At 33.8% G+C, this 15418-nt stretch overlaps 1 protein-coding gene across 4 annotated transcripts in view; it reads left to right on the forward strand.

Moving 5' to 3' along the window:
* The window catches only part of LOC114336844 (protein FAM135A), a 74436-nt gene that overhangs the window by 44583 nt on the left and 14435 nt on the right, over window positions 1-15418 (forward strand). For all 4 annotated transcript variants that reach the window (XM_050657524.1, XM_050657525.1, XM_028287232.2 and 1 more), the window contains exons 6-8: window positions 536-812; window positions 8760-9019; window positions 12738-12895. In XM_050657524.1, coding sequence (XP_050513481.1) covers window positions 536-812; window positions 8760-9019; window positions 12738-12895 — 695 coding nt within the window. The remainder of the gene's footprint in view (window positions 1-535; window positions 813-8759; window positions 9020-12737; window positions 12896-15418) is intronic.

Raw genomic sequence — 15418 nt, forward strand, 5'->3', positions numbered from 1 at the left:
AACAGATTCCGCATCTCGTTTTCGGAATCGGAAGCGGTCGGACGAGCGCTTCCAGGCGTATCAAAATTCGCGTGAAAGGAACATGACTAGCGGGTGAGGTTATTAAACCCTGACCAATTTTTGAACGGGACAAATGCATGACAAGCAGCGATTTTGAGATGCGCTTCCGTCAGGACCGGACTGAATCGTTGAATTGTGTGCTTATTTGAGACCGTTCGTATGCGATCAATTTTTAATAATGTTTCAATGCCTATTAGTTACATAATAGACTACTTAGATTAGGGAAACATTGTTGATAATTTAATACTAATTAATAATATATGTATTTTCTTATATGGAAGTATAGGGAAGCGGTGCTTCCCCCGCTTCCATGGACCGCACGCCTCTGGTGTCTCTAAAATATCAAAATAATGACCAACCTTGTTATTTTTTATAGAATGCGATTATCTAGTACGATAACGGTATTAGATCAGTACAATAAAGTTCTCGGGCGGTCCTTCCGTCCAGCTTTTTTTAACTTCTGTCTTCTTTTTAGCGCTCCCAAACAATCGAAGTCTTGGAATAAAATACGAACGACCCAATGTTCGTCTTTAACGGATCCCGTCCTACCAGTGAATAGTAATAAGATATATAGCAGAATAAACGAATCACCGCAAATACATTTAGAAGCATACAGCGTTTTAGTAGATTCTAGCAACCATCTCAAAAGTACTATAAAACATTACAAGTCTCTGTTGCAGCAACGAGACGAAACTATAACGGACTGTTATGATACTTTAGTTGTCAAGTACAATGAGTATGATAGCACTAAGGTGAGTTTTTTCCATTTTGTTGGTTATCAATTTTTTAGGGTGTCCGACAGGGATGCACGCTTTCGCCTCTTTTTTTAGCATTTATTCGGAAGCCATATTTCAGGAGTCTTTGGATTACTAAAACTTAGGTTTAAAAACTAAGGTTTACTAAGTGCTACGTATGGTCGGTGCAGCTATATGGTGTAGAGGGCTGGACACTCAAAACGAGGGACATAAACAGATCGGAAGCTTTCGAGATGTGGCTTTATCGATGTGTCCTAAAGATACCATAGCGAAAGTCACAAATGTAGATGTCCTTAAAAGAATCAACCAAGAACGCCAACTTTTCGAAACCATCAAAAAAAGGAAAACGGCGTATCTGGGCCACATCATGTGAAATAAAAATACCAGTTCCTATAACTTATAATCGAGGGTAAAATTGAAGGCAAGAGACGAATGGGACGCAAGCAGATGTCTTGGCTCCGAAACGTAAGGCAATGGAGAGGAATTAACGACATACAATATCTGATACATATTGCAAGAAACAGAGAGTTCATGAAATATGTGATCGCTAACATCCATTAGTGAGTTTGCATCTGAAGAAGAAGAAAATCAATTTTTTTATAGCAGTTGCAAGCGGTTTCATTCGGATGTAGTAGACTTTATGGAAACGCTAGGTGAATTAGATCTTACCTATGAGATCGATAAACAAGATCTACTAAAGGCATTACCAAAATTTTTAGGAGACCAAGAGTTACTAGGATTCCGAAACAACAACAAAAATTGGAAATCGTGGACAGACTTCAGCGAAGATTTTAAGAAATATTTCTATCCCAGAAGATATTTGCTGCAACTGGAGAAGTAAAAAACAAAAAGCAAAAGCAGAACGAGTCAGCAGATAGATATCCTTCCATGATTACGTTAGGCTTTACAAGAAAATTTACCATAAAGCCATAAAAGCCGCCAAGGAAATTTATTACAATGCGAGGCTGGCTAAATCAGGTAATGTTGCTAAGGAAACGTGGTCTATCGTAAATGAACTGAGAGATAAGACTTCTTCTCCCACCACAATCCCGACTTCTACTGAGACCCTGAACAATTACTTTGTAAATGTGGCAAAAAATTTAACAAATACTATACCTCCTTCTTAGGATCCGATTTCATATCTTTCTCATAGGAATGTAAATAGTTTCTTTTTTACACCCATAGTATTAGGTGAACTACGCTCTACAATAAATGCCATTAAAAATAAATCGTCATCTGGGACTGATGGCCTCACTCCTAAAATGTTTTCTGCTCTACCTGATTGCACTTTAAACCATCTTACTACCTTAATAAACAGGTCATTCGAAACTGGAGTTTTTCCAAGCTGCCTTAAGACAGCGATAATTATTCCTATACATAAAGGAGGCGATAAAGATCTTGCTTCGAATTATCGCCCTATTGCACTCCTGCCCACGTTGTCGAAGATAATTGAAAGTCTGGTAAAAAAAAGAATCTTATCTTTTCTGTTGAAATACAAATTGCTTACTCCACATCAATTTGGATTCCTGAGTGACAAATGCACGAATGATGCTATGTTCTTCCTTTTCGATCATGTTTACTCCAGTCTAAACAACCATCACTCTACAGCAACAATTTTCTGTGATTTCTCTAAAGCATTCGATTGTGTAAACCATAACATCTTGACTGACAAATTACAGCACTATGGATTTAGGGGAAATGCTCTTAAATGGCTTAAATCATATCTTAATAAAAGAAGTCAGTTTGTGAGGGTTGACACGAAGACGTCTTCTTGCATGCCATTAGAATGTGGGGTACCTCAGGGTTCAGTTCTAGGCCCTATATTGTTTCTGATATACATAAATGACATCTCTAGTCTGAACATTAAAGGTAAAATATGTCTCTTTGCAGATGATACTAGTATTACTTGGAGTAACACGGATATTATGGATCTTCGCAATACCATAGCTACAGACCTAGTCACCATTAAATCGTGGTGCGATTCGAATCTCCTGTTATTTAACGTTTCTAAAACCAAAGTCCTACCTTACAACAGTATGATGCAACCTTTAGTACTTAATAACAACAGTCTAGAGGTAGTTGAATCGGTGAAGTTCTTAGGGCTTATTGTGGATAAGTCTCTAAAATGGAACTTGCACATTGATGCCTTACACAAAAAATTAAGTTCTGCTTGTTTTGCGCTAAGATCAGTTGCTACGGAAATGAATTTGTCAACATCTAGGACCGTTTATTATGCCCTTTTTGAGTCTCATCTTCGGTACGCCCTTCCATTCTGGGGTACGTGTTGTGCGACTCAATTTGAGCGTATTTTTAAACTACAAAAGAGAGCTCTTCGTTACTCCCTGAGACTCAATAGCAGAGTTCATTGCCAAGAATTCTTTAAAAAATTTAAAATATTAACTCTTCCTTCTTTGTTTGTTTTTGAATCCGTTTGTTTAATCCGCAAACATGCATCAGAAGGTCCAGAGAGACCCACTCATAACTATCCCCTTAGAAACATGGATCATAATCTTTATCTGCCAACCCCACGGTCTGAGCTGGTTAAGTGCTCTATACTATACAATTCGAGAAAAATGTACAATCACCTGCCATCTAACATCAAATCTATTGCAGCATTTCCCGCTTTTCGCAAGGCCTTGAAAGCTTATTTGCTGGAGAAAGCTTTTTATACAGTGAATGACTTTTTTATAAACGATTTGAATTCAGCAAATTGACTTGTAGGATTATTACTTTCGAGTACTTGTGTACATATTTGCAGCGGCATAGAACTTTTGATTTACTTTCCCTTTGCCCTTTCCTCGTTTGCCTTCTTTTTGCTCTGACGTTGTATACTTATTGTTTGCAAAATTTTTAATTTTTTAATGTGTACTTAATAACTGTAAAATTATATTAAGTAGTATAACTCACGCCATTTACTTGGTGTCTGTTTCTGTTTTTGTTTTGTTTGTAGTTTTTTACTATTTTTTGTTGTTTATTGTATTTTTTATTTTGTATAAGCTTTGTCCACAAATTGTTAAAATTTTTTGACAATAAAGCATACCTTACTTACTTACTTACTTACTATATCATGGATATTCAAACACCAATTAGACCAAAGATTGGGCAAGATTTAGCCCAAGATTACGAAGCCATAGGAGATGAAAAAACTTGAGAAAATCGAAATCTTCAAAGATACAGGGAACATACAACCCCAAGAAAATACGAACGTGCTTTAGATGCAAGATGACAGATCACAACCGTAAAAATTGCAGGAACCCATGAAAAAAATTCGGTTTTATGTTGTGGCAAAGATGGAGTTTACAGCAGAAGCTACTGTATTAAGCTGTCAGGGAAAGGAAAAACAGACTGGAGAAATCAGGAATCGTCCCAGTCTGTGGAGCAAGGTTGTGTAGCTGTGAGAACGTGTATTTAGCTATACAACCGGCGAATAATGATAATTTTTTATGAGAATCTTCTAATCCAAGGAAGAAAATAAAATGGTAATCAAAACTGGAAATGACATCCCTCTACTAGATTAGCTGGTATATTTTTTTTTATTATAGGATATTTACTACATGCAATCAATACGTAAAAAAATATAAGCATGTTTGTTGTTTGTTAAAAGGGATGCATGTATAAATTTGGATTTGTTCATACACCCCTTTGAACAAACAACAAACATGCTTACAATTTTTATGTATTGATTGCATGTAGTAAATATCCTATAACAAAAAAATATATATACCAGCTAATCTAGTAGGGGGTATATGGAACATGAATTGAAACAGGAGCTGCAACTTAGGCCAAAACTTACATCAGTCCTAGTGGTAGCGTGCCCTGATTTTTCAAAGAAGTCATTAGGTCATAGGTTATTTATTTAGAATTATTAAAATAGTTTTATCATCTACCTACACCTCCCATTATCTTCATTAATCGCCTTTTATGACAGGCAGGAACCAGGGCCTTAGTGCTATTTTTTGAGCGACCGGCACTTAATATAAGCATTAGGCAGGAATACAAGAAGCAATTACGCACACAGTCGCACCTCCTTACACTTCACTCCAGTGTAAGTACAAACAGTCCCACAATCAAAATATCAATAACTATACAGACACCCATACAACTCCGAGTCGGAGCTGTAAAGATGTTGATTACAGTTACTTTCGAGTATTCGTTACAAATCGTTACTTTTGTATAAAGTAATCATTTACAGTATTCGTTACTTTGATTACTATTATTACTTTTGTTACTTTTGTATTTGAGTACCGGTAATCATATCGAGAATCGTATTTCTCAGTAGGTAGGTATTTTGTATAAAATAATCATTTTTTACAGTATTCGTTACTTTGATTACTATGATTACTCTTGTTACTTTTGTATTTGAGTACCGGTAATCATATCGAGAATTGTATTTCTCAGTAGGTAGGTATTTTGTATAAAGTAATCATTTTTTATACGCTTTTATTTAGTTCAATAGTTTGCGTCAAATCTTTAGACGTTAATTTGAGTGCCTTTTCTCCAATTCAAATGAATGAAAATTTGCAGACATATGCATTCGCGGGAACAATACTCGAATAATCAATAAAAAAAATTTTTATGTTTATTAATTGTTTAAATAAAAAAAACGATTTTAATGGAAAATGCTTAAATTCTCTTGTTTTTTACAATGTAAAAACTTGAAACTTTTACGGATTGTAGCTAATGATATGAACTATACATAATTTCACTTTTTACGTTAATTGTTTACGTTATGCTTCATAAATAAACAATAAAGTTTCAAATTTGTTGCCGATTCCGACTACTTTTCATGTTAGTACATCATAATATGTTTCATACATATATTTTAAGAAACATGACGATATATTTTAATGTTTGAAAAGTGTAAGACAAAAAGTAAATAAAAAAATATAAAAAAAAAATTTAATAAACGCTTTTCTTTAGTTACGAGTGACTAAAATTAAAAATATTATAAAAAAAGTCAACTAAAAAGCAACAAATAAAAAAAAAATTGAAAAAATCTAACACATTCGTCAAAGAAAAGCGTGGGACGAAAACCGTTTATTCGATGAAGACGCGCCACGCTTTTCATTGACGAATGTGTTAGATTTTTTCATTTTTTTTATTTTTTGCTTTTTAGTTGACTTTTTTTATAATATTCTTAATTTTAGTCACTCATAACTAAAGAAAAGCGTTTCTTAAAAAATTTATTTTTCATATTTTTTTATTTTTTAGTCTTACACTTTTCAAACATTAAAATATATCGTCATGTTTATTAAAATATGTATAAAACATAAATATGATAAATATACTAACATGAAAAATAGTCGGAATCGGCAAAAAATTTGAAACTTTATTGTTTATTTATGAAGCATAACGTAAGCAATTAACGTAAAAAGTGAAATTATGTATACTTCATATCATTGGCTACAATCCGTAAAAGTTTTTCTAGTTTTTACATTGTAAAAAACAAGAGAATTTAAGCATTTTCCATTAAAATCGTATTTTTTTTATTTAAACAATTAATAAACATAAGACAATTGTTCCCGCGAATGTATATGTCTGCAAATTTTCATTCATTTGCATTGGAGAGAACTCAGTCATATTAACGTCTAAAGATTTGACGCAAGCTATTGAACTAAATAAAAGCGTTTAAAAATAAAAAAATATGAAAAAAAAATTTTTAAGAAACGCTTTTCTTTAGTTACGAGTGACTAAAATTAAAAATATTATAAAAAAAATCAACTAAAAAACAAAAAATAAAAAAAATTTAAAAATTCTAACACATTCGTTAAAGAAAAGCGTGGGGCGAAAACCATTTATTCGATGAAGACGCCCCACGCTTTTCTTTGACGAATGTGTTAGAATTTTTCAATTTTTTTTATTTTTGCTTTTTAGCTGATTTTTTTTATATTTTTAATTTTAGTCACTCGTAACTAAAGAAAAGCGTTTCTTAAATTTTTTTTTTCATATTTTTTACAGTATTCGTTACTTTGATTACTATGATTACTTTTGTATTTGAGTACCGGTAATCATATCGATAATCGTATTTCTCAGTAGGTAGGTATTTTGTATAGGTATTTCGATATAACAACTACAATAGTCGTAGTCGTTACTCGCTTTGATACGATTGGTACGAAGTAACAAAATAATCAGAGTAATCAAAGTAGATATAATAGTCGTTACTCACTCTGATACGATTGGTACGAAGTAATTAAAGTAATCAAAGTAGATACAATAGTCGTTACTCGCTCTAATACGATTGGTATGAAGTAACGAAGTAATCAGAGTAATCAAAGTAGATACCATAGTCGTTACTCGCTCTGATACGATTGGTATGAAGTAACGAAGTAATCAGAGTAATCAAAGTAACGATTTGCCTCTCTGTATAGTAATCGTTACTTTCGGTATTCGTAAGTAACGAGTACTTTGTAACGAATAGTTACTTTTTCAACATCACTACGGAGCTGGCGGTAGCCGTTCACTCACAGCTACACGGAGTGTTTAATTACGAGCGGCGCATCTCCTCACTACAGAGTAGTGATGTAACGAATATTCGTATTCGCATTCGCATTCGCGAATATTCGCATGTTTTTGCATATTCGCATTCGCATCCGCATTCGTGAAAATTTGTGCGAATGTTTTGCGAATATGAAAACCAGAAAAAAAATAATTTTAAGATAATATTAGGTTAATAAAATCAAAATCTATTCACTTCTCATCTTTTTTTATTAAGAAAAGGTAACTTAACCTCAAACATGCAGCTACTGTCAAATAGACGGACTACTGACCAGGGTTGCCAGATGAAATTTCAGAATATCCCTAGACGGGAGCTTCAATTTCCCCTAGAAATCCCTAAATCGTATCAATTTGACCTAAAAAAAGAAGAAGTTGACAGACGACAGCTGTCAATTTAATTTATAACCTATTAAACACTATGTTTAATCCACTTTAATCATTGATTAGGTAATGTTTTAATGTTTACTTAGGAATATTTATGTCAGGGAACAATAAATAATGACAATAATAATAATATTTGAACAAAAAGATATTTAATAACAACAAAAAATGGCGCCAGCACAGTTTAATAAATCCCTAGATTTCAAAAAAAATCCCTCCAGAGCTCCAAAAGCTTCAAAAAATCCCTAGATTCGGGGAAAATCCCTAGACATGGTAACCCTGCTACTGACTAGAGACGGAAGATGGAATGAAGCGATAACTCACTGAAGACCTTGGAACTACAAAAGAGGAAGGGGCAGACTGGCAGACCACAACCGAGATGGTCGAATGACCTAAAAAATACGCAGGGACCAGATCGGCAGCATTAGGACTGAACCGAGAAGAGTGGAAAAATAAGGGGGAGGCCTACGTTCAACTTTGGACAAATGAAGGGCAATAGATAGATAGAACTTAACCTTGTACAATCATATTATCAGCCTTCACTTTTTTTTATTATTCGGTATTATTGTATTATGTAATAAAGCTTAAGATTCAGATTGATTTACACTAAATATCAATTAACTTTTCATTATAAATTTAGGAAACATTACAAAAATAGAAACAAATTAAAAAAAACTGAATATTCGCATTCGCATCCGCATTCGCGAATGTCGGTAGCAGATATTCGTATTCGCATTCGCATTCGCGAATGTTCAAAAAATGACATTCGTTACATCACTACTACAGAGTTCCACCACTCAGATTGTCATACCTGTTCACTACGCTTGTTAGCCAGGGAGTCTAGAGCTTGATCGCCGCAAGACTGATTATTTTCCTTCGGTTTTCTCCTTAAATACACTCTCGACTGCCCTACTTGGATGTCTCGGAATAGAAGTGGAAATGAGTGGGTTTGCGCAGGTATCGGAACGCGTGCGGTTCTCTGCTGTCGATCTGCTTAACGCCAGGCTGAAGGCATATCATTACAAGCTAATAATTCTGTAAGTTATAAATTCCTTTTGTATGTTCTAGTTAATGAAAAAAGGGCCTTACAAACAAAATTCTGGACTTGCCGAAGTATGTGCCGAAAACATTAAGCTGTGGAATTACTTTTTATTAACGTTCAGTTGCAAAATAGCTATTCAACAATATCTAAGTAAGAAACACCACAATTTAAGGGTAAGAAGATTCGCCGAATTATTCTTTTTGATATACAATCCTCGAAGTTCTGCGTTTGGATGTCACGACAACAACTACCAAAATTATTTAGTTATTGCAGAAATAGCGAGAAGGTAAAGTATAAAATGTAGTTCAAAAAGATAAAAGTGGACGCAGTTTATGTTTCTTTTCGATTCAGATGATATTTACCATCCCTAGACAGCTGTTTCTGTCTCTTAGACGTCTTCAGTAGGACTTCGTGAAGACCTCTGAACCAAGACGAAAATAAACTGCGTATTTAAGTAGAATTTCAAAGACGCTACAGCGTCTTAAAAGTTGATTTTTAATTATTTTTTAAATAAAAGTAGATTTTTAATTATTTTTGAAATTCCATTTAAATACGCAGTTTATTTTTGTCTTGGTTCAGAGGTGTTCACGAAGTCCTACTGTAGACGTCTAAGAGACAGAAACAGCTGTCTAGGGATGATGAACCACCTCTGAATCGAAAGGAAACATAAACTGTTCACTTTTATCTTTATTCTAGACGAGTAAGATGAAATGTGGTTGCATATTGCAGAATCCTTTTCGCTTCTTTATTTGTCGTCTCTTGGCTTATAAATTGTAAAAGTCACAGATAAAGGATGTTACCAGAAACTGGTTCCAAGAAAGGTTTCAGATTTAAATCATTATTTGTTATTTTAATTTTATATTAATAATGAATTTTGTATCTGGGACCTTTCTTCTTTTCCGTGGTTCAAAAAGTTGAATATATCAATAATATATACTACAATTAAACTTTATCAGACTTTCCTATTACTACTTTTCACGGTCACAAGGACAGACGGAAATGGAAAGATTTGGGGAAGGCCTATGTCCAAAGTTGGATAGAAATGGGCTAAAAGTAGAAGAAAACAAGAACAGAAAGCGAAGGTACAGAAAACGATATTCGTATGAGGATACGAAAAGCATTTAGAATGCTTAACCCTATTGTCCGCTGTTAGACCCTATTACAAAGACAGAAATCCGAATTCTCCAGGCAAATGTCATCTCTGTGTCAACAGACTGTTGTACTCTGCGGTTGTGAAACCTGGAAAGTAACACAAAAGCCCTTCCAGACAAAGGGCAGGTCTTTGTTAGTAAATGCCTAACATTATTAGTCGAAGACAGTGGTCTTCCTCTCGTTCGTTTACTTTGGTAAAGTCTCCAATGTTGTATTGCTGCATTCCAACGTTGGTCTTTTTGTCTAGCACTGTGGCCTGCGAAGCTCCATTTAAGTTTGGCAACTTTTGTTGTTATGTCCTCGACTTTTGGTTTTGATCTTACCCAGTCGTTCCTCTTTTTATCTGACAGTCGTATACCTAACATTGCCCTTTCCATTGCTTTTTCTGGTTTATTCATATTTGCCTTGGTTAGGGTCCCCGTTTGACATCCATATGTCATAATAGGAAGGATGAACTGGTTGAACACTTTGCTCCTCAAGTATTGGGGTATTTTGCGGTTCTTAAGTATCCAAGGCTGAGAAACTTAAGAGAGTGGTATAGTTGCAGCTCAGTAGATATTTTCAGAGCCGCCGCCAATAAGGTATGGATAGCTGTGATAATAGCCAACCTCCGATAGGAGAACGAATTACAAGAAGAAGAAGAAATATCCAACTAAGTTTTCCAAATCCTGCCCATGCTAGTCTTGCTCTTCTAGTAATTTCCACACTTTGGTTCTCTTTGTCAAGTTTCAGGATTTGGCCTAGGTAGATATTATATTCCTGGACATTTTCTATCTCACTGCCATTTATAGTTATAAGTCTGGGGTCATCTGTGCTTGTCATTATTTTTGTTTTTCTCATGTTCATTTTCAGGCCGTCGTATTGGGAGCTGCCTGCGAGTTCCTCCATCATAATTTACAGTTCCTCGAATGAGCTCGCTATAATCACAATGTCGTCAGCGAATGTGAGGTGGTTTAGCTTGTTGCCATTAACGTTAATGCCATAGGTTGTCCAATTTGTCGTTTTGAATACGTCTTCTAGAGCTAGGTTGAAAAGCTTTGGCGATATTACGTCTCCTTGTCTCACGCCTCTCTTAATGGGGATGGGATTTCAATTTTCGTCTAGTTGTACTATCATAGTTGCATTTTCATATACAGGGTGTCCCGAAAAGATTGGTCATAAATTATACCACACATTCTGTGGTCAAAAATAGTTCGATTGAACCTAACTTACCTTAGTACAAATGTGCTCATAAAAAAAGTTACAGCCCTTTAAAGTTACAAAATGAAAATCGATTTTTTTCAATATATCGAAAACTATTAAAGATTTTTTATTGAAAATGGACATGTATCATTCTTATGGCAGAAAAATCTTAAAATAAAATTATAGTAAAATTTGTCCACCCCATAAAAATTTTATGGGGGTTTTGTTCCCTTAAACCCCCCAAACTTTTTTGTACGTTTCAATTAATTCATTATTGTGGTACCATTAGTTAAATACAACGTTTTCAAAACTTTTTTGCCTCTTAGTATTTTTTCGATAAGCCAGTTTTTATCGAGATGCGGCTTCTTTTTTAATATATTTACATAAAAATTGTATGGGGGTTTTATTCCTTTAAACCCCCCAAATATTATGGTATCATTAGTTAAACACAGTGTTTTTAAAACTTTTTTGCCTCTTTGTCTTTTTTTGATAAGTCACCTTTTATCGAGATTAGGAGTTTTTCAAAATATACCTAAAAATGTAAATTATAAATAAATTTTCAGATTATTAACAGGTCTCTATAATCGTACTTAACCATATACAAATATGTGGTGGATTCGACAAATATTCAAAATATCACGATAAACACTGACTTATCGAAAAAGTAGTAACAGGCAAAAAAGTTTTAAAAACATTGTGTTTAACTAATAGTGCCACAATAATAATTTAATTGGAACGTACACAAAAGTTTGGGGGGTATAAGGGAACAAAACCCCCATAAAATTTTTATGGGGTGCACAAATTTCACTTTAATTTTTTTTTAAGATGTTACTGCCATAAGAATGCCACATGTCCATTTTCAATAAAAAACCTCTAAGAGTTTTCGATATATGAAAAAAAATCGATTTTCATTTTGTAACTTCAAAGGGCTGTAACTTTTTTTTGTGTGCACTCTGTATATAATGAAGTGAGGTTCAATCAACTTATTTTTGACCCGAGAATCTATGGTATAATTTATGACCAATCTTTTCGGGACACCCTGTATATTATGTATTAGTTATCTATATCTCAAATCTATTCTACAATTATTAATAGCTTGTTCTATGGCCCACATCTCGATACCATCAAACACCTTTTCATAGTCTACGAAGGCAAGAAATATGGGTAGTTGGTATTCATTTGCCTTGTTCTCGTTGTCAGCAGATGGTCTGATGTACTTTTGCAGAAGCCAGCCTGTTCCACCGGTTGGTAATTGTCTATTTTGTAAGTCAACCGGTTGTTAATAATTCTCATAAATAGTTTGTATACTTGACTGAGCAACGATATAGGTCTATAATTATGTAGGTCACATTTGTCCCCTTTTTTGTGTAAGAGTACCTATTACTAGACTTTCGTTCCAGTCTTTAGGGATCTTGCTATTATGGAGACATTTTGGAGACGTTTTGCTTGTTTTCAAGAGCTCGGCAATTATACCGTCGTGTCCTGGAGCTTTATTATTTTTTAGTTCTTTTAAAGCTCTTTCTATTTCGAATCCTTTTATATTTGTTAGTTCTGATCCCAAGTTTTTTATTTTTCTTTTGACGTTCTCCTTTGCTGAATCATAAGTCTTCACTGCATTTTCTTTTACAACTTTTGTATCATTTATATTGAACTTTTGTTTTTATTTACAGGTCAAAATATACACAAATGCTACCTCCATTACCGATACATTGTGTAACATTAGATGGAGAAAGTGCGACGATGCCTGTTATCTTTGAAGATCAGTACCAAGATCCATTTGAAGCGAAGAAGAAAATCTCTGAATTAAATAGTATTAATCAAGCTTCAGGTAAGGTAACAGCAAGGTACTGACACAAAAAATGTCTGATTTTAGCAAGAGTTCTTTTCAAAACTTTTTTCACACTTTTCGTAAATTGTAAAAGTCAGAGATTTAGGATGTTACCAGAAAGTAGTTCACGAAAAGTGTTCAGATTTAAATTATAATTTATTTTTAATAAATTTTGCATCTGGACTTTTCATCTTTTCTTTAAGAGATGTCGCTAGAGCATCCTAAAAGTTGATTATAAAATTATTTTTATAATTCTGCTTATACAGGGTGTTTGGTAAAGAATGGGCCATAGCTTAACCTCAGATCGCTGAGGTTAAAATAGGTCGATTTAAGCTAGCTTACCTTAGTACGAAAGTTGATAATAACAGAAATACAGGGTGTCAAAGTTAAACTTTTATTTTATTTATTCTTGAATATTTCCTAACAGGCATGGGATAATAACACGAAATTTGGTAAACGGGGTTTTTTTGGGACGAGAAATCTAAATTCGCCAATAAAAATTATGTATTACCCAGAGGGCGCCACATACGCCTTTCAGCGCTCATTTAACATGTTCAATTTTTTTATTACCCACTCTACAAACTTTTTGAATCAAAACTTTTATTCTTTTAATATTATTATTTTTACTGAAAAAAGGTATATTACATTCATCTCGCTAAATTTAACGGTTTTCGAGATAAACGCATTTTAAATCTGCAAGGTAACATATTTTTTGCATAATATCATTGTAGTTATACCAGAAAAATAACTTAAAACCATAAAAATTTCCAAAAATGTATCGCAAATTTCTTCAAATTGAATTTGCGATGCAGTGACATAAATATGAGAGCTGGCACAATTATTAGATATGGTTTTAAGTTATTTTTCGGGTGTAACTACAATATTATGCAAAAAATTATGTTGTATAGCAGACTTAAAATGCGTTTATCTCGAAAACAGTTGAGTTTAGCGAGATGAATGTAGTATATCTTTTTTAAGTAAAAATATTAAGAGAATAAAAGTTCTGATTCAAGAAGTATGTAGAGTGGGGGATAAAAAAATTGAACGTATTAAATGAGCGCTGAAACACGTATGTGGCGCCCTCTGGGTAATTCATCATTTTTAGTGGCAAATTTACATTTCTCGTCCCAAAAAACCACCGCTTACTAAATTTCGTGTTATGATCCCATGCCCGTCAGGAAATATTCAAGAATAAATAAAATAAAAGTTTAACTATGACACCCTGTATTTCGGTTATTATCAACTTTCGTACTGAGGTAAGTTAGCTTAAATCAACCTATTTTAAGCTCAGGAATCTAAAGTTAAGCTATGGCCCATTCTGTACCAAACACCCTGTATACACAGTTTGGTTTCTTTTTTATTCAGAGGTTCAGTAGGGTGCATCGAAAAAATAAAAGTTGGAAATGTTATATCTAATAGCGTGAAAAAGGTGCTAGTGTTATTTTTCAGCATATTAGTATTTTTAATTTTTTTTTTCTAAACCAATTTTCTGTCGCCCCAACGACCTTGAATTTTATTAAATATCTTATTTTTATGGAAATATCAATTTATATTATTTGGAATAAAATATGGACTAACTCGATCTAAGATCAATTAAATAAAACTTAAAGTGTTGTCAATTACAAATTTAAACGATATTTAAAGTTTTATTTGTTTTTTCAGTCTCCCCAACCCCTTTGAAATGTCCCGCTTCGTGAGTCCGTGCGTGTAATTTTCACTTATGTTTGGTGTGCTGCCTTACTTTGTTATCATTGTTGTTTGTAAATTAAAGATTTTTAAAATAGATAAACCAGGACCATGGGGAATAAAATCAAGATGTACTGCGGACCGCCCCATTTTTGGGCAACCACCAAATATACCTGAAAATATTTTACCGAAATACAAACAAGCGATGAAGTTTTGTGGTTGCAAGAGGTTAAAACACTCAGCAAGAAAGAGCCAGAGTTTTCTGGTATTGCCGAACAGGCTGCAATTAAATTGGAGGAAATATGGAAAAAGGCTTTAATTCCAATAATTTAACATACAAGAATTATTCAGCTTTTAAAAGCCTATCATGCAAATATATGACACTTATGAAACCATTTAAGAACAGGCAAAACAGTGAATTTTACAAAAATAAAATTCAATGCTTTAAGAACAAAAGTAAAACTACACGTTTCGATCTTGCAGAATGCAAATGTGACACTCTGATTAATTGTCTTTGGTCTTTGTAACAAATATCAGAAAGTGCCTCTGGATCAGCGCGAATTTCTATTAAATCAAAGAGATCCCAGAAAAATGGTGATAAGCTCGATTTATAGGGAAAACAAAAACAAATATAATCAGAGAGAACAACGGTAAAAGGAGAAAGTTACCGACGCAAAGACAAAACTTTAGCTCAAGTAAAAAAACAGTACCAAGTTTTATGGTCAATCGATCGTGGAAGAACACATAACACTTGTGCGTGAGCCAGGGTGCAAATATTTCGGATATGGGTATCTGCTGTCTGGTATATCAGAAAGTATCAAATCCAGCTATTGCATG

This window comes from Diabrotica virgifera, chromosome 8, assembly GCF_917563875.1.
Source record: "Diabrotica virgifera virgifera chromosome 8, PGI_DIABVI_V3a".
Classification (NCBI taxonomy): domain Eukaryota; kingdom Metazoa; phylum Arthropoda; class Insecta; order Coleoptera; family Chrysomelidae; genus Diabrotica; species Diabrotica virgifera.